The 19,752-nt window shown below is 38.9% G+C and overlaps 1 protein-coding gene across 8 annotated transcripts in view; it reads right to left on the bottom strand.

Moving 5' to 3' along the window:
- The window catches only part of IWS1 (interacts with SUPT6H, CTD assembly factor 1), a 46,958-nt gene that overhangs the window by 2,195 nt on the left and 25,011 nt on the right, over positions 1-19,752 (bottom strand). For 3 of the 8 annotated variants that reach the window (XM_030916383.1, XM_030916382.1, XM_010363447.2), the window contains exons 5-13: positions 19,309-19,366; positions 14,920-15,017; positions 12,480-12,630; positions 11,679-11,761; positions 9,750-9,879; positions 8,417-8,534; positions 6,266-6,377; positions 5,610-5,666; positions 2,997-3,108 (exon numbers count right to left, since the gene is read on the bottom strand). In XM_030916383.1, the coding sequence (XP_030772243.1) occupies positions 2,997-3,108; positions 5,610-5,666; positions 6,266-6,377; positions 8,417-8,534; positions 9,750-9,879; positions 11,679-11,761; positions 12,480-12,630; positions 14,920-15,017; positions 19,309-19,366 (919 nt within the window). Of the gene's footprint in view, positions 1-2,325; positions 2,486-2,996; positions 3,109-4,991; positions 5,667-6,251; positions 6,378-8,416; positions 8,535-9,749; positions 9,880-11,678; positions 11,762-12,479; positions 12,631-14,919; positions 15,018-19,308; positions 19,367-19,752 lie in introns of those variants that run through there. The other 5 variants (XM_030916384.1, XR_004053173.1, XR_004053174.1 and 2 more) reach the window with 5 other exon arrangements.

Below are 19,752 nucleotides of genomic sequence, written 5' to 3' on the forward strand. Positions count from 1 at the left end.
GATCCGTCTAGCCTCAGCAATCAGGACACACCTGGACCAGTGGGTTACAAAATATATGACTGGTAGTTGTAGACGCCTAGTTACCCCAAGTTTGAAAAGACAGACCATAGTACCTCACACACCGAGTTCAATGATCTCCCTCCAGATTCATCAAGGGAACACTACACTTCCTTAGAAAGTCAGAGTGTGTGCTACACTGCTTCACCAGAACAAGACCAAAAGCAGCTTCAATTATGGCACAACTGTGTGAAGACACAATGCGAAATCACTCAAGAATGCTCACTCAAATGGATTTTTACCAAGGTAAATAAAAAACCCAACAAGGTATAAAAGAATATGATCACAATGTCTCTTGAAAAAACAAAAACAAAAACAAAACAAAAACCCAGTAATATTGTCTATGCATACATATAAAAAAAAAGACATAATCTAAAATGTTAACATTAAGTTGAAGTGGGATTACAGATGGCACTAATTTTGTCTATGTTTTCCGTATTTTTAAAAGTTCATGAAAAAATAGGCATTGCTTTTGTCATTTTACTGTTATTTAAAAAGTATTTCATGGGGTAAATGAACTATATAATATAAAAAATACAATGTAGCACAGGTTACTACATTATTTAGGAGTAAAAAACCAGAAACCATAAAGGAATGAGTAAACACATTATATTCATGGCTGGGCGTGGTGGCTCCCGCCCATAAGGTCAGAGGATCGCTTGAGACCAGGTTGAGCAAGATGGTGAGACTAAAATAAAATACATAATAAAAAAAAAAAAGCAAATTATAATTTGGTCATTTTCTGTGTGTGTGTATTTTTTTTTCTTTCTAGAAATAGGGTCTCACTCTTTTGCCCAGGCTGGAGTGCAATGGCAGGATTCTAGCTCACTGCAGCCTCAAACTCCTGGGCTCAAGTGATTCTCCCCCCTAACCCTCCCAAGGAGCTAGGACTACAGGTGCATGCCACCATGCCTGGCTAATTTTTTAATTTTTTGGTACAGATGGAGTATTGCTATGTTGTCCAGGCTGATATTTAGTATAATTTTAATTAACGTCATCAGTAGAAAAAAAGACAACAAATATGTCAAACTGCTTTTGAATGCTAGGACCATGAATAATTTTTCTCTTTGTACCTAAACATTTTCTATAATTATAAAAACCAAGTTCAAGGCATATCTGGAAATACATTTAAAACCTCAAATTGTTGGCCAAGCACGGTGGCTCATGCCTTAATCCCAGCACTTTGGGAGGCCGAGGCAGGCAGATCACTAGGTCAGGAGATTGAGACCATCCTGGCTAACACAGTGAAACCCCATCTCTATCAAAAATACAAAAAATTAGCTGGGCATGGTGGTGGGCCAGCTGCTTGGGAAGCTGAGGCAGAAGAATGGTGTGAACCCAGGAGGTGGAGCTTGCAGTAAGCAGAGATTGCGCCACTGCACTCCAGCCTGGGCGACAGAGGAAGACTCGTCTCGAAAAACGACAGAAGGGCAAAAAAGAAATGGGTGCAGGGGACACGGAGAGATGGTCAGGGACATGGATATGAGCACAAGTAAGAAAAAAGAGGAGAGAGAGGAGGAAGTTCTTGGCACAGAACTAGTCCTTCTCTACCCTTGATTTATTCTCAAGAAATAAAAAAATACATTTTGTTTTGATAGTCACTTAACAGCAACATGAACTGGCAGGTAGGAGAGTGGAGTCAGTGGAAACAGCTGCCAAAGCAGGGGTCATGGAGAAGCACAAAAGGCAGGCAACACACAGACTGTATGTACTCCGCAACAAAGGTACCACTATTAATCTCAAAGCACAGTGGATTAGTGAGTCGGGCTTATGAACGTTCCAAAGTCTTTTTCATTTCTGACCACATTGTGAGTATGGGTTAATCAAATTCATCTCCTCAACATTTAGTATAAGACTTTATGCAGTGAGTCCTCAAATGCATGTTGCTGAGCCACTGACAGTAGGAAAACAAGCTACTTCCCACCAAGAAGCCACTAACCAGTTTACATCGTGTAACACATATCACTATAATTCTGGGTCCTAACAAAAACCTTTTTCATAAAAATGGGTACCAGTCAGGAAGACCCAAATGTATATTAGGGAAGTAATTATCTATTAGTCTCTAAGATACTGATAAAGAAAGGGGCTTCCATGTCAATTTCTAAATATTCAAGAGGCCTTGAATAGCCCAAGGTGCCTGTTAGGGTCATTATTTCGAAACTAAAAGCAGACCCGGCCTCTTCTGATTCAGAAAGCACACACACACACTTTTCACTCTGACTGCTGACAATTCAAGCCCATGCACAGTACATGCTTCCTTAGGAATACCTCTCGTGTACACACTCGGGCAGGGCCAGGCCTATAGGGGCATCCTGTTGCCTTCAATGCTGAACTTGACAGCACGATGCACTTTGCTGAGTCGTTTCTGTTCTGCAAATCGCCTCTTGTGCTTTTCCAATCGGCTTAGGCCCCTTTTAAGAATACCAGGCTAGAAGCAGTAGTTTGATTGGAGAATAAAAAGAGATTACGGAGAAACACTGAAGATCCACTGAGCAGTATTTACAGTGATACCAGAGTAAGTGTCTACCCTAATTATTTCCAATGGAATTGCTTAAACTGTCGAAGAGAAAGGGAGAGGTAGGTCTGCTGAAGCATGTAAGCTCTGTATCTCATGGTTATTAAAAAAAATTCACTGTATCAGAATACTCCAGGTTTCAATTTCAAGCCTCACTTGAAGGGATTAATAAAAACAAACTTCCCTACCTGATAATGTTGCATTAGGTCTGAAGAAAAGTTCATCAGCAATAAACTTTAATCTTGGGTAAGACTTTTCCTTTCTCTATTGCTCAATTTGTGGTTTGGCTAGATAAGCGACCAGAAAACAGTCCTCTCTGAATCAGACAAGCCTTAAGAGCTACAAGGGTTATTAACACATGAAGTAAAGAGTAAAATAGTAATCTGCAGGTGAGATCCACCTTGCCGATCCTCCACCTGCTTACCCTGGATGACTCCATTTCCACATTCCATTTGGGCCTGACCACATAGTCCTTGTTTGAGGGCATTGGGACCCTTGCCCGGGCACAGAATCCAGGATCTCCAGGTCTAAGAGCCCTGAAAAAGGGGAAGAGGAAGAGCATGTTGCTTATGTGGCCAACCACAGTGGGGCACACAGGCCATTTCACACTACTGTTCCTACGTCACCCATTCACAGCTGCAATGTTCGAAACTCCTCTGCTCCCCACCTCAGGTCACCCAATCTGCCCTCCTGCCGCCTCTCAGCTAGCCTGTCATCACACACACTCCAGTACGCACTCCCTGCTCCTCTTCCAAAGCCAACTTGCTCTGCATTTGCATGAATCATTTTCTTCTCTCTTCAGCTTCAGATAGACTCATGCCCCTCTGCCTTCCAAGGCCAGTCCTGCCAGCATGAACCCCTTTTTCTCGTCTAGTGGAGTCGCTCATGAGTTCACTTGTGAGATGAGGAATTGTGAAGAACTGAGTCGTCAAATGACCCCCCAAAACTCTCAGTATGCCCATAAAGTAGTTTTTCAATATAGAACTCCTACAGTAATTTTTAATGTTTATTTTTGTAAAACTCTTTTGAAGGTAATTACAGATTCAAATGAAGTTGTAAGAAATGATACAGAGAGATATCCAATGTCTCTCCCAATAGTAACAACTTGCAAATCTACAGTACAGTATCACAACCAGGATACTGATGTTGATACAGTACACAGATCTATTTACACTTCCCCAGTTTCACTTGCACTCATTTACGTGTATGTATTTAGTTCTATGCAAATCCGTGGGCAACCATGCTAGACTAAAATAAGATTACTAACCTTCCAAAGTAAAGCCTATCTATAGATGCCTGGGCATTCAAACCATTCAGCCTTTAGGTAACTAGTAAAGAGCGGATCTATGTGTGTCTGTTGGGGATGGGGAGAGAAGGGTAAAAAATTCTCAATTGTTTCTATTCTCTTGTACAGTTTACCCCATTTTTAACCTTAGATTTTTTTTTTTTTTTTTGAGACAGAGTCTCGCTCTGTTGCCCAGGCTAGAGTGCAGTGGCATGATTTCAGCTCATGCAAGCCCCGCCTCCCGGGTTTGTGCCATTCTCCTGCCTCAGCCTCCTAAGTAGCTGGGACTACAGGTGCCCGCCACTACGCCCAGCTAATTTTTTGTATTTTTAGTACAGATGGGGTTTCTCCATGTTAGCCAGGATGGTCTCGATCTCCTGACCTTGTGATCTGCCTGCCTCAGCCTCCCAAAGTGTTGGGATTACAGGCGTGAGCCACCGTGCCCAGCCAACCTTAAACTTTTATAACCTTCATATATGTATGAACAGGTTAATTGGCTTGCCAAGAAAATTCCCTGTAACTCTTACTTTCCTTCTGAAGCACGGTCTCATCATCAACTTCCTTCTTAAACACACTTGCTTCCTCTAGCTCATCCCCTATTTTCCTCTTGCAATCTGGATGCTGCCTAACTACCAACTCACCTGCACAAAGCCCTCTGCAGCACCTGCCACTGGCCCATGCTTTTGCCATTGCCACCTCCAGCTCAGCCTCATTCCCCTCCAGGCTCTGCTCCAACACATAGGACCACAGCTGCTCATTCGCCTTCACTGGCTACTCTGCCTGGCTATGCCCCCTTTCAAAATGGTTTAGTTCCTTTCTTACTCTATACTTTCTTGACTGAACAATCTTTTCTATGGAGAGAACCATCAAATCCAGGTCTCTAGCCCAAACATCTCTTTACAAGTTCTAGACCCATAATATTTATAGGACTATCTCATTAGGCATCTCACATTTAATATGCTCAAATGAGAACTTGCCTGTTTCCTCAAATCCACTTCTCCCTCCATTTTGGTGAAAGGTAATGAACACTGTCTCAGCACTTAGGTTAAAATTTTGGCTGAAGTCTTTAACTCCAGCCATCTTCTCTCCCACTAAGTCACCAACATATGACAGCTTTGCCTCTGCAGTATCTTCTCACCCCTCTGTTCCCCCACTACCACCTCTGTTTAGCTGTACCACTGCCCCAGTCCCACTGCCCTCCAACCCATCCTACACGATCCCATTGGCATCAGCATCCTAAATCAAATCAAACCAGATGGCTTCACATCCAGTCTCAAAAACTTCCTGTGGAATCACAAGGCATGCAAAAATTCCTCATCTTGACTCAAAGCCCTTCACTGGTCTATTATTTCCAACCTTATCTTCTACCACCTCAGGCCCCATACTACTGTCCAACCCCTTCAGTCTACTTGCCATTCCAAACACAGACCTGGGCACACTTACCCCATGGCTTTACCAAAGACCTCCCTTTGCCTATCATCCTTGTTTTGAGAGCATAGGCTATTTTTAATTTGTTTTTAAATTCTCAGATCACAACAAGGAATCTAGCACTTAGCAAGCAGCAAAAAAACTTTGAATGAAGTATTTTCTCCATTTTCCTTACATCCCCAGAGTACCCAATACTAAACGTTAAAATGAAAGTCACCTCCTGTAAATGAGAACATCACATCATTTCATTTACTACTTTTCTTAAAGCAGCAAATGGAAATTCTCTATATAGTCTAGGAAGAAAACCTAACATTAAAACCTTACTTCTCCTCTCCTGTCAGCACCTTTTCCAGGTCTCTTCTGGGTGTCTGACCACCAGTGCTGAAAAAAAAGTAAACAAGGAGATACCAGGAATATTAGAACCTAATAACTCAGAAAAAGAGCAAACTAAAATATCAAACTTCGACCATAACTATTAATAGCTCTTTTACGATGGATCAGGGAAAATAACTCCTAATCTTTAAAAAGTACTACTCATTTTAGTATTCATCTGCATAACAGGTTTCCTTGTGGGTGAGCCGTAATTGCCATATTTGTAACTAATGACCCTGTCCTCCCAGATGCAACTGTATGTCCACTATATTGATACAAACCAAACCTATAACATTTTTTATTCTAGGAACTCAGAAATGGGACCCAGAAAGTTGTTTTTTGCAAGTGGCTGGAACAACACAAGCAATCAGTATCGTGAAAGAGGCTCTGTTCCAACAAACTGACCCAGAAAGGTCTGGTTAGGAGGACAGGACCCTGACTATACACTATCACATTTAAACTAAAAGGATATTGTGAATTACGTAGATATACCAAGCTGAGAGGAAAGGAAATTCTATCATCTTGCAGGTTTCCTAATGATCTTACTTAAAACTGAGTTACTACAACAATGACATGTATTCCACTTACTCATACCTGTTCCCTCATACCTGTTCATTCTTCGTCGTTGAGGCATCTGTTCTAGATCTCTCTGCTCCCTTTCTTCTCTTGTCATTCCTTTGTAGTTGGAGGTAAGACCAAATATAGGCCTAGACCACTCATCTGTAGTAAGAAAAAAATCAATTATTTTGTCCATAAAATTACATTTCCCCTACCATTTTTTTCAAATAATTGCACCCTAGTGTGAGGGGATATTCTAGACATTTATAATATTCTTTCCTTGAAGAGCCCATTATTTCAGAATAATTTATAGGATTAAACAAAGCAAAATGCCAGTATCGTGACTAACTCTGGCTGATTCAGAAAATTTAATGTAAAAGATCACCACAGAGATTTAAAGAAAGTAACATGTGACACACTTTGATAGTCAACAATTAGCTGGATTGACATTTCATAAAAGACATTTATTTAAAATTTTTATTTATTTTAAAAGGTAAACTGATTTCTAAGTTTACTGGAAATACAAAGTCTTGAAATTCTGCTTTCTTATCCTAACCCAGAACAAGCTCCATCACCACTACCTTACAAAATGGTCTGGATCTGTAAAAATTACAGTTTAATAGCACGGATGGAAACTCTGTACTTCATTAAGTCTAATACAGCTGCTACAATGACCATGAAAGAAAGTACATGCCACTGTTCAGTCAGTCAAAGTCCAGGAGCCAACTGATGCCTTTGTTCTGAGACATAATGTAGCTTACTGCTACATTTAATACACTATACAAATAAGAAAGGACCTTTATAGACCAAACATGGGTGCTGTCACACAAAGAAGGAAGCAGGGATTCTCAGGGGGTCTACATATCTTTTAAAATCGCCCCACTGACCCCACTTCTGATTCACACTCACTGCTGTAGTAAGTGATGGACACCAGTAGGGATATTCTGCTTTTCTCAGTCTGGGGCAAAAAAAGAAAGTCGCAAACCCACTGCATAAAAGCACCAAAAGTTTACCACTTAATAGGCAGTAAACTGCAGATTACTAACAAGATTAAAGACAGTAGTATATCTCTGTTTTATAGAAGAAATTCACATTTCTCTAAAAGCTTTTGATAAACTTAGCAATTCAAAAGAAAAATAATTATTATATTCAAACGTAGTAATTACTTTTTCAGTCTAGCCTTGAAGTTCTTAAAATTCCTTTTCAACATGGAGCACAGGAAGAGTTAAGAAGGATAACAAAAATGAACACGGGTTTCATTCTTAAAACTGAATAATTTCACAAACAATATGCTTGATCACATAAATTTTGGTTTAGACTTCTCTGGATTTCTCTGGCATCATTAAATAAGAACATGCAAAAAAAGTTTTGGAGACCAATGTGCAAGCAACAACAACAACAGGGGCTGTTTCTTGAGTACTTACTATGTGCTAGGCACCATGCTTTAGACACAACCTCTCATTTAATCTTTAAAGTCACCCAAAAGAAAACACATAATTATCTCAATGTTACAGAGCACAAATCACTAGCTAAGGAAATGCAGTAAGGTAGGTGGTGGATTCATGATCTGAATCCAGGTAATATCAACTCCACAGCCTGCAATCTAACCCCTCTCTCTCCATGCTCTCGACCCATGACTAGAAAATGCATACTTTTTACTTGCATTTTTTTTTTTTTTTTTTTTTTTGAGACTGAGTCTCACTCTTGTTGCCCAGGCTGGAGTGCAGTGTCGCAATCTTGGCTCACTGCAAGCTCCGCCTCCCGGGTTCCAGTGATTCTCCTGCCTCAGCCTCCCAAGTAGCTGGGACTACAGGTGCGTGCCACCATGCCCGGCTAATTTTTTGTATTTTTAGACACTGGGTTTCACCATGTTAGCCAGGATGGTCTTGATCTCCTGACCTTGTGATCTGCCCACCTCAGCCTCCAAAGTGCTGGGATTACAGGCATTAAGCCACTGCACCCAGCCTTACTTGCTATTTTTAATAATGAATAGTATACTTAATTATACTGAGAAGGTTTGTTTTGTTTTTTTAAAGTCTAAGAGAAAAGGCCTGTACCTATAAGAAGCTATTCAAAAATTTCTACTCCACTTTACTGACTCATTCAAAACAAATACTGGTAAAAATACAGCTTTTATATATACTCATCTCTCTCTTATCTACAGACATAAACACAACAAACGAAAAGGAAAATTTACATACTGATTAATTTCCCTGCCATGTCCTTGTTGGACCTTGATTCCTTGGGGTGTTTATAGAGATACATCACTGCTCGTCCAATCCCACTATGCTTCAGGGTCTCCTGGCTCACACTAGGCAGCTGGGGAACATAAACACATACACACACATTAATCACTCAGAAGCTGGGGGTCTTGCTAATCTATACTAGAGACCTGGCGCCTTCACAATAGTACAAATAAAAAATTCCATTTTCAGGATCTACAGAAATAGAGCACAAAGATACTTTGTGTCCACATCAAAAGTTCAGAGTTCAGGCCTGGCATGGTGGCTCACCGCTTGTAATCCCAGCACTTTGGAAGGCTGAGGCGGGTGGATCACCTGAGGCCAGGAGTTCAAGACCAGCCTGGCCAACAGGTGGTGAAACCCCATCTCTACTAAAAACACAAAAAGTAGCTGGGCGTGGCGGTGGCTGCCTGTAATCCCAGCTACTCGGGAGGCTGAGGCAGGAGAATCGCTTGAACCTAGGAGGCGGAGGTTGCAGTGAGCCGAGATCGTGCCACTGTACTCCAGCCTGGGCACCAGAAGCGAAATTCCGTCTCAAAAACAAAACAAAACAAAACAAACAAAAACAAACAAACAAAAAAAAGGTTGAGAGTTCAGTATTACAGCTGAGTTGAAGTAAAACCTAACAATGTGAGAAAGTATGAACTAAGCATACTTAGAGGTTAGCAGTTTAATACGGGAGCCAGCATAGGCCTCAGAATCCAACAGACCTAAGACTGAATCCAAACACAGCCACCTTCTAGCTATGTGACCTTGACAAGTCATTTAACTTCTCTGAATCTTAATTCCCTCATCTGTAAAACGGAAATACTACACCTACCTTGTCAGTTTACTGTGAGGAAGAAACGAACCAATACATATATAAAGCACCTGGCACAGTGCGTGGCATAGGAGGCTCCTTGGGAATTGCTTCAGAAGTTAAATAGCTTACCCAAGGTGTCACAACTACGTAAGGTGGCCCAGCTCAAGATTCAAATGCAGGTTCCCATGACTCTGAATTTGGTGTTCATTCTATGTCACGTCTCCCCAGAACTTGCCCACTACTGTACTACTCTTCTCAGACACATCACAGCTGCTCTAAGATCTTTTCCCTTCAGTGCAATAGTTATATGAAGTGTTGTAAGGTCTTCCCTTTCACGCTCATTTTACTAGGTATGTTCCTTTTTCCAACCCGTCTTCTGCCAGGCTGGAGCAGAGAGAACATATACAAACACTGTAAACTACACAGGTTATGACCACACAGACCACAATAGATAATTAATAAAGAACAGTCAGATTATCTGCCTCTAACCTCTTGCAGGATCTTCAGCAGCTCCTCCCGGATCTTGAGTGCAGGCAAACTCCTATCTGGTAGAGGTGAGAGCCATTCTTTGATGGCAGACATCACACCGCTGTCAATGAATGTTTCTTTAAGGTCCTGCCTGCAGTAATAATAATAATTTTTTTTTTTTTTTTTTTTTTTTTTTTTTTTTGAGACGGAGTCTTGCTCTATCGCCCAGGCTGGAGTGCAGTGGCCGGATCTCAGCTCACTGCAAGCTCCGCCTCCCGGGTTTACGCCATTCTCCTGCCTCAGCCTCCCGAGTAGCTGGGACTACAGGCGCCCGCCACCTCGCTCAGCTAGTTTTTTGTATTTTTTAGTAGAGACGGGGTTTCACGGTGTTAGCCAGGATGGTCTCGATCTCCTGACCTCATGATCCACCCGTCTCGGCCTCCCAAAGTGCTGGGATTACAGGCTTGAGCCACCGCGCCCGGCAATAATAATAATTTTTAAGAATTCCGTGAACCTTGGTTCTACTGTATCTTCTGACTTTTCTTACATATTTAGTGATGTTTCTAAAAACTGCTTTAAAAAAGTTACTCATATAAATTTGGTATTTACTGAACACCATTCTGGTTTCAAAAGCAGTATGACATTTAGTTCTTATCTTCCAGAAACGCATATACCTGACAAAAAATGATTTGCTGAAAACAAAACAAACTCAAGTTACACAAGAAATTAATGCTGATATGAATGGTACAGACAGAACAATTAACTCCAATCATTTCAACTAAAAAAAAATAACGTTCAATCTATCAAAATAGTGACTATTGAAAAATTTTACGTGGTGGTGAACCCAGAATTGCTATTCTCTGCAGGACACCAATGAGACTTGCACTCTACTGGCAGGACAAAAAATGAACAAACAAACAAAAAACACCCTCAATAAAATAATACTTAAATTTCATTTTATGTATTAGAATCAGTTACGTTAATAGAAAACAAGACGTTATATACATAAAACCCACCACAGATAGTTTTCCCTGTCAGAACAGAGGGAGAAATTTTCTAGTTACAGACGCTCTAGGCCATGCTGGTGGTGGCTCACTGATGCACCAAAACATTTCCTCAGTCATCAAAAGTAGGTTATGGCTTAGTTCAAAGGGAAAGCAAGGTTGCTCGGAAATATGAGCAAATCGGGGCCCGGCGTGGTAGCTCACACCTGTAATCCCATCCCAGTACTTTGACTTTCGGGTGTAGAGACGGGAAGATCGCCTGAGCCCAGGAGTTCGAGACCAGCCTGGGCAACACAGCAAGATCCTGCCTCTAATTAAAAAAAAAAAAAAAAAAAAAAAAAGCAAATCAATGAAAAAAGTTAGAAACAAGGATCTACTCAAAAAGGGCATCATTGCTTCAGAAGGATCAATAACTGTGACACATTAGAGTCATATAAGCCTTGTACAATGCAGCCTTCAGGTAGGGTCTTCCAAGATTTACTATTTTCCATCACACGGAGAAAACAAAAGCAATTTTACCAGACCAAAAACTGTCTATAAAGAACAAAATTAGTGGCCAGGTGCAGTGGCTCATGTCTGTAATTCCAGCACTTTGGGAGGATGAGGTGGGAGGATTACTTAAGCCCAGGAGTTCAAGACAAGCCTGGGCAACATAGCAAGATCCTGTCTCTATCAAAAAACAAAAATAAAAACAAAAACACACAAAATTAGTAGTTTCCAAGTTTTTCTTTCATTAGTATCAATTTTTTATTTGTTCTGTTTGCACCAGGCATCAAGGTTTAATAAAAGTTTATGAAGAAATATAATTTAGGAAATTTTATTCATTATCTTTCTGTGACCTGATAGAAGGCTATCATTATTTAGTATTCCTAGAACACCAGTACATCATTTGAATTATCATTCCATGAAGGGGAAAAAGACATTTTAAAGAAAACAAAACACTTACTTCTTAAGGTGCATAACTACAGTAGGCAGTAAAGTTAATTTTTTCAGTGCCGGCTTTTTTTGATTGTTCAACTGTCTGTCTTCCTATTCAGAAAAAAATAAAGATTTTTTTTTAAACGGTACTCATTGTTAATGAGTTTCAGTATTTACTTGGGCAGTTTTTTCTATTTTTTTTAATTATGAAAAATTTCAAATTCTACAAATACAGAATGTAGAATAATATACCTGTTGCATACATTTCAACAATTAAATACACACAGCTAGTCTTCTTTTAGCTACTTTCCTCCATTCTTGAATTGTTTTGAAAGAAATGCTAGACACAGATCATTGAATCCACTGCTGAACTCTCATTAAGTGTCTCCAAAAGATCTGAACTTGTTTTTTAAACATACTACGGGGCCAATTTTTGTAAGTTGAGCAGATTTTTACAATGCAGTGGAAGAAGCCATGGCTTGATTAGGAGCAAGAGAACAACACATGAATTTGTAACACCTTTAATATATGAAGAAACTAAACTTTGTGGTGAACTAGCCAAATCTGAGAACAAAACCATGTCCCATGAAATTAGCAAAGCCATTCACCTAAAACGTTTCATTTTACTGAATATTTCATCTTTTCACTTTTTCTAAACACGTGACTAAAAAATTAAAATATTTCCACGATTAAAACTTAGAACAGTAAATGCTTTATTACAAAAAGCAAAGCATCTTAACTGTAGTTTAAGGGTTAAGCATCAAAAAAAGGGCATCCAATAAACTCTGTGGGAGGAAAAGAAAGTGAACCTAGAAGCAACACAACTCACCTCAGCAGCTTCATTCATCTTGACGATCATGGCACTCACGACGTCGTCTGCGTCACTAATAAAGGTGCCACCATCACGGTTCCGTCTGCGCTTGCCACTCATGCTCTTTTTTCGCTGCAACATCATCTCAAAATCCGACAGAAAGTCCATACTAAAGCAGTAAACAAAAGCAAGTGAAATACAAGTTGTCTTTTAAATACACATTTACTTTTACCACAATTAAGAACACCAAATTTCTTAATTCTAACTCAATGAAGTGCTACCTTCTTTTAAAAGTGCAAGTACAGTCATGCGCCGCATAACGATGTTTCGGTCAATGACGAACTGCAAATACGACGGTGGCCATCCAGTAAGCTAACGTTAACTTTTTATTGAAGAAAAAAAATATTTTTTTGTAAATTTAGTGTAGCCTAAGTGTACAGTGTTTATAAAGCCTATAGTAGTGTACAGTAATGTCCCAGGCCTTCACATTCACTCACCACTCACCCAAACCAAATTCCAGTCCTGCTTTCATTCATGGCAAGTACCTTAAACAGGTGTACCATATTTTTTTTTTTTTTTTTGAGACGGAGTCTTGCTCTGCTGCCCAGGCTGGAGTGCAGTGGCCGGCTCTCAGCTCACTGCAAGCTCCGCCTCCCGGGTTCACGCCATTCTCCTGTCTCAGCAGCCTCCCGAGTAGCTGGGACTACAGGCGCCCGCCTCGTCGCCCGGCTAGTTTTTTGTATTTTTTAGTAGAGACGGGGTTTCACCGTATTAGCCAGGATGGTCTCGATCTCCTGACCTCATGATCCGCCCGTCTCGGCCTCCCAAAGTGCTGGGATTACAGGCTTGAGCCACCGCGCCCGGCCAACAGGTGTACCATATTTTATCTCACACACACACACACATATTTTAAAGAGTTGGGGTGTTGCTCTGTCACCCAGGCTGGAGTGCAGTGGCACAATCCTAGTTTACCATAGCCTCAAACGCCTGGGCTCATCCTTCTACCTTAGCCTCCTGAATAGTTGAGACTACAGGCCCATACCACCATGCCTGGTTAATTTTTTAAATGTTTTGTAGAGACAGGGACTCATTATATGTCACCCAGGCTTGTCTTGAACTCCTGACCTCAAGTGATCCTCCTGCCTCAGCCTCCCAAAATGTTGAGATTACAGGCATAAGCCACCACGCCCAACTATACTGTATTTTAACTGTACCTTTTCTATGTTTAGATACACAAATACCATCGTGTTACCACTGCCTACAGCATTCAGTACAGTAACATGCTGCACAGGTTTGTACCCTAGGAGCAATAGGCCTAGGAGCAATAGGCTTTACCACACAGCCGAGGTGGGTAGTAGGCAATACCATGTAGGTTTGTATAATACTATGATGTTCATACAACAACAAAATCACCTTATGACACATTTTTCAGAATATATCCTGTTAAGCGACGCATGACTGTACTTACAACTTGCTATTAAAAGAACAGTTGATCCTAGACTTTATGTTCAATTCCTGTACTACTCTGTTATATATACACACATAAATCACTAAGAGCCCGGAACTTCTCATGCACTATATCCACACTTGCATCTATCAGTTTGAGAAAGTACATTTTAAGTTCCAATTGAGGGGACTCATTCAGCTTTAGTGGCACTGCCCTTTCTGGGACTATGAAGGTGTTCATTATCTGAATGCTGTTGTCTTATACAGCATGAGCAGAAAAAAATGAAAAATAAGCTGCCGCTTTCCAGTGGTAAGAAGTATAACTCTCAAAACATAATGAGAGATACACATGGAAATCTATAGGCTTGCTAAGCACCTCAAACCTTTATGGTTTTCTTCAGAATCATTACACTTAAAAAAGAGGGAGTTAAGTTATTCTCTGCCACTAGCATATCAATTCAATTTCCAGAAGTACTGCCAAACTCATTCAGTTTAATTACTGCATGCCGCTAGGAATTAAAAATGAAACTATTTTTTAAAAACACCTTTACAACTGGAAAGAGTAACTAATCCTTCTATTACTGTATAACATCTTTTAAGATATCAGATTTTTCTGAACATAGATTCCAACTAGCTCAACAAAAGTAAGTGAAATATGGTCAAATAATATTTTGTAGTTAAGATGTTAGACTTACTTCCCCTGCCCCATAAAATCAGCTTTTCTCTCAGAAAGGTATTTTTAAAATTAGGTTATTTTTCGTAAGAGTTTACTTGGTGAACCATAAATTAAGTCTGGTGCCATATAAATACAACTCCACAAAGTAAGACATCTAAGCACAGGGTAAATGAAAGACAAGTAACAACAGCAGGTAATTCACTGATAACACTGGAGATGGAGAAAAACAGGAGTAGATCCACTCCTAAACTTAATCAGGAACCAAAATGAAAATTTAATAGTCTCTACCTTGATTTTTTAACTTCTCTTTAACAAATTCCTTAAAAACAAACTTACTGTTTTCCTCTCTTTATGTTATCATCAGAATCTGAATCTTCTGCTTCTTTTACCTGTGTTTCACTTTTTTCTTCTTCCAGATCTTCTTGGTTAAAACCCTAAATGCAAAATTATCACAACCTCCTTACAGATTTTCTTCTGTATTAAGTGTTCTTAGTATTTTGCATTTTTAAATTAATTCATTCACAAAGAACAAAAATTCGATATCAAAAGGTACATAACAAAAGGTCTCTCTCCAGCCACTGGTGTTACTAGGTTTGTGTTTCCTTCCAGAAACAGTGTACGTTTATATAAGCACTTCTACACACACTTCGCATCCTCTCTTACTATACCAATGGAAGCACACTACTCAGAGTGGGTCCAGGATAATGCTCCACACGTTCCAAATGTCAGAAAAGAATCTAGAGGCCAATGCATGTCAGTATTAAGTCTTGTCATTTTTTTCAAGGCTTTAGACTATTTCACAATATGGCTGTAACCATAACTGGTTCACTTATTTGCCTAGTCACATTTAGTTTTACATATTTGAAAGTGAGAAATACTTGCCAAACTGTATTCCACAGAGGTTGTACCAATTCTCTCTCCAGCAAGTATGAGGGCTCCTGTTCCCCTACGTCCTCACTACTATAGCAGGCTATCAAACATTGATATCCACCAATCTCTGGACGGAAAAACAAATCTCAGGGTAGTTTTATTTGCATTTTCTTACTATGGGGGTAACGCTGGGCATTTTTTCACATTTACAAAGCCATGTGTCATTCTTTCCCTGCGAACTCTGAATATCCTATGCCCATTTTTTGCTGGACTGTTCATCTTTTTCTTATCCCTATGTAAAATCTCTTTGAAAATTAGATATAGCCCTCTACAAGTGACAAGAACTGTACAATCCCCACATTTGTACAGTTTTTGTTTATGCTAATATTTGTCAGGCATAACTTTTCATTTTTATGTAAATGAAATGGCCAGTCTTTTCTTTATGGCATCTACCTTTTGTGTTATACTTAGAGGCTTTCTCAGTGGTTCACCTAGTATATTGTTTTTCTCACTGAACTGAAACTATAACCAAGTTGATGTTAAGTCTCCAAAACAGGTAAGTATACCTTATTCTTACAATATGGTGCTTAACTAAGTATGAGCTCCATGAAGGCAGTGTCCAAGCAGTCTCTAAAACATTTGTTGAATCAATTCTTCCTTTATATTTTCCTTAGGTTTACTTTCTTATTTCACTATTGTCCTGAATTTGATTCTAAATTCATCTACCTTCACTCTCTATTGCATTGGTTAAAAATAAGTATTGCTTTTTTGACCCAAGAACTATTTAAGCAGGCTTTAAGTTTCTGAGTGGCAAACAGATTGGAAAATATATACAGACATTTGATATATGACAAAGATGGCACTACAGAATAGTAGGAAAGGATGATCTTTTCAATAAATGGTGCTGGGTCAACTGGATACTCCAAATAAGGAAAAAAATCTTAACTTTTCCCTCATATCACATACGAAACCAATTTTAGGTGAATTATACAATTAAATGTGAAAGACTGAATAATCAAGCTTCTAGAAGATAACTTGTATCTTCATGACCTTGGGGACAGGCAAAAATTCTTAGGCAGAATTCAGTTTTCACCATAAAGAAAAAGATTGGTAAATCTGATCCTATGTTAAAATTAAGCACTTCTGTTCATCAGAAGACTCCATGTTAAAGGAATGAATTTAAGATATTCTAAAAAAATTTAAAAGTTAAAAATTTTTTTTAAAAAGACTCCATTAAGAAAGTGAAAAAGAAGTAACAAAATGAAAGGTATTTTTAACATTCATAACTGCCAAAAATGACTATATCTGGATTATATAGAGACTCGTCCCTGTTTTTTTCAGTCTGCTTCCTCTGTCAGTTACATTTCTCTTAGATTATGGATTTGTCCATTTCTCTTTTCAGTTTTATCAATTTTTGATTTTTATGTGTGCGTATATATATAAAGTCATGTTATTAGGTGCAATTTTAAAATCTTTTTATCGACATAAAGTGACCTCTTTATCTCAAGTTTTTTTTTCTTACCTTAATGTCTACCTCCCTCTTTTATGATATTATAGATACCACACCAGTTTTCTTTTGGTCCATGTTTACATGAAGTCCCTTTTCATACACCTTTATTTTCAGCTTTACCTTCTGTTTCAGACAAATCTCTTGAAATCAGTATATGGCTGGTTTTTAAGATCCTGTCTGGCAATTGTTGTCCTTTAACTGGAACATTCAGTATTTACATTTAATTTAATTTCTGATATTATCAAAATTTCAATCTACTGTTTTACCATGTAATACTTTCTACTTTCTCATTGTCCCTTGTCCTATCGCTCTTTTTCTTTTCCTGCTCATTTTCGACTGATTAGCTCTAGTTGTTCCATTTTTTTCCCCCTCTATTAGTTTAGAAATTACACATTCCATTTTAGTCTTTTTAGTGGTCACTCTAGAGGCTACAACGCGCACCCTAACTTATCAGTTTACTAATGTACATTCATATACATTTGCAAAGGCCTGCGAGCACTTCAATTCCATGTATGCTCCCAATTTACTGCTGTCATGTTTTAATTTTAGATATATTCCACATTAACACATTTCATTTTGTATAGTCAATACTCATTTAGACTTATACACATACTTTTGTTGCTCTTTTCTCCCTCCTGCATCTCTAACCTTCCATCTGAGATCATTCTTTCTTGCATTTCTTTCCTTCTGTATTTCCTTCAGCTGGTACATTGTTAATTAATTCCCTCCTTATTTCATCTTCATTCCTGGAAAGTATTTTTGCTAAATTTAACAAAATTCTAGGTTTGCCATTAGCAGATTCTACTGTTTCTGTTGTGAAGTCAGCTGTTAGTCTAATCGTTACTTTTCTGAATGTCTTTTTTTTTCCTGTGGCTTTTACACTTTCCTATGTTCGTTGGTTTCTTGCAGTTTTATTATGATGTAGTTAGGTGTAGATTTCTTTTTGTTTATCTTCCTTGCAATGTGTAGAACTTCTAGAATCTATGGTTTAGGTATCACTTCTTTTTAAAATACTGCTTCTGCTATACATGTAATTTTCCCTCTCCTTTCATTATTCCAATTTTTGCGAAAATTTTTCATAGTCTATGTCTTTTACTTTCTTCTATAACAGTGTATTTCAAAGCTTCATTCTAGATCCCTCCTTCTAATCTATCTTCCAGTTCACTAATTTTCTTTTCAAGTATGTCTAATCTGTTGTTACACTCATCCACTAAGTTTTCTGTTTTTTTTTTTCCCTCCCGCCCCATTTTTCTTTTCAAACAGGACCTCACTATTTTGCCCTGGCTGGTTTCAAACTTCTGGGCTCCAACTACCCTCCCAGTTACCCCCCGAGTAACTGGGACTACCAGCTACTTGCACCTACCTGTTCACCAAGTTTTTAATTTCAGTTACTGTATTTTTATAGTTCTAAATTTCTACTTGGTTCTTTTCCAAATTTGCCTTCTCCTTTTTAAATTGTTTGCTCTGACATTTTAAATCTTATTTCTTATCTCCCTGAACGTATTTAAGGTGATATCTAAAATTCCTATATCTAGAGCCCTAAGTCTATTTCTATTGTCTGTCATTACTAGTTTCCTTTTAATGTTATTTTTGTGTATTGTACTGTATATATGAAAAACTTAAACCACTGTCATCTTATTTCTGAGACTGAGATTCTCTAGTCTGCCAGAAGATTCAAAGATGGCCTAAAATCTGAGCAAAGGCTATTTTACTTCCCCGTGAACCCTATGGTGCTGCTCTCTGAAGTCTCCATCCAGAGTATGGGGTTTACAAAGCCCCCTAACCTCAATAGGCCCCGAACTCTAAATTTTGTCCCCAAGTCTTGAGGCTGTCAAAAATATGAGTAGCCTCTCGGCCTGACAGGTAAACACTCCCACAGAAAAAGAACTTCTAAACACTGAGTTACCACTTTAGGTTTCTCTTGGCTTAGTAATTCTTTGCTACTTTGTTCCTAGACAATGAGCAGATTTCTACACATTTTGTCTAGCTTTTCCAGTTGTGCTTGGCAGAAGGGTTAGCCCAATCACCCATAATGCCGTTGTGAAAATCGGAAGTTCCCCAATTACTGTGAATCTTGCCCTTTAGCATTATTAAGTGCCTTTCTTTGTCTCGATGTGTCCCTTCCCCCTTAATTCAATTTTGCCCATTAGCTTCCTTTTATGCCTTTGTATATACCCTCTCATTTTACTTCCCGAATCCCTCTTCTAGATTTTTCTCTTGAATACATCACAAAGATGTATTTCTCTTGAATACATCCTACTTATTAGAATCATCTATAATTACATCACTGCCATAAAAACAAAAAAAGCACAGCCAAGGAGGAAATATTTCCATCTTATACTTACTGTAAATTCTTCCTCCTCTTCATCACCAGATTCTCCAAATATGTCTGCAATAAGATTTCTAGAAAGTAGACAAATATAAAAACATTCATTTGCTTTCTTCTCATTTGCATAGGAACCATTTTTTAAAAAATAGAATTTACATATAGTAAACTGTGCAGATCTTCAGTGTCCAGTTCAATGAGTTTTAACAAACGTATACACTCATGTAACCAGCACCTATACACTCATGTAGCCTCCTGAGAAAGTTCTCTCATGGCCCCTTCTAGCTGGTCCCCTAATTTCAACATCCTAGAGACAACTGCCACCTTGACTCCCAACACCACAGATAAATTCTGTCTACTGAACTTCATGTAAATGGAATCACGTATGTCCTCTTTGCTTTCTTTCACTTAACATGTTAATTCTGAGATGAATTCTGAGATTCACCCACATTGTAGTGTGTTC

This window comes from Rhinopithecus roxellana, chromosome 14, assembly GCF_007565055.1.
Source record: "Rhinopithecus roxellana isolate Shanxi Qingling chromosome 14, ASM756505v1, whole genome shotgun sequence".
Lineage (NCBI taxonomy): Eukaryota > Metazoa > Chordata > Mammalia > Primates > Cercopithecidae > Rhinopithecus > Rhinopithecus roxellana.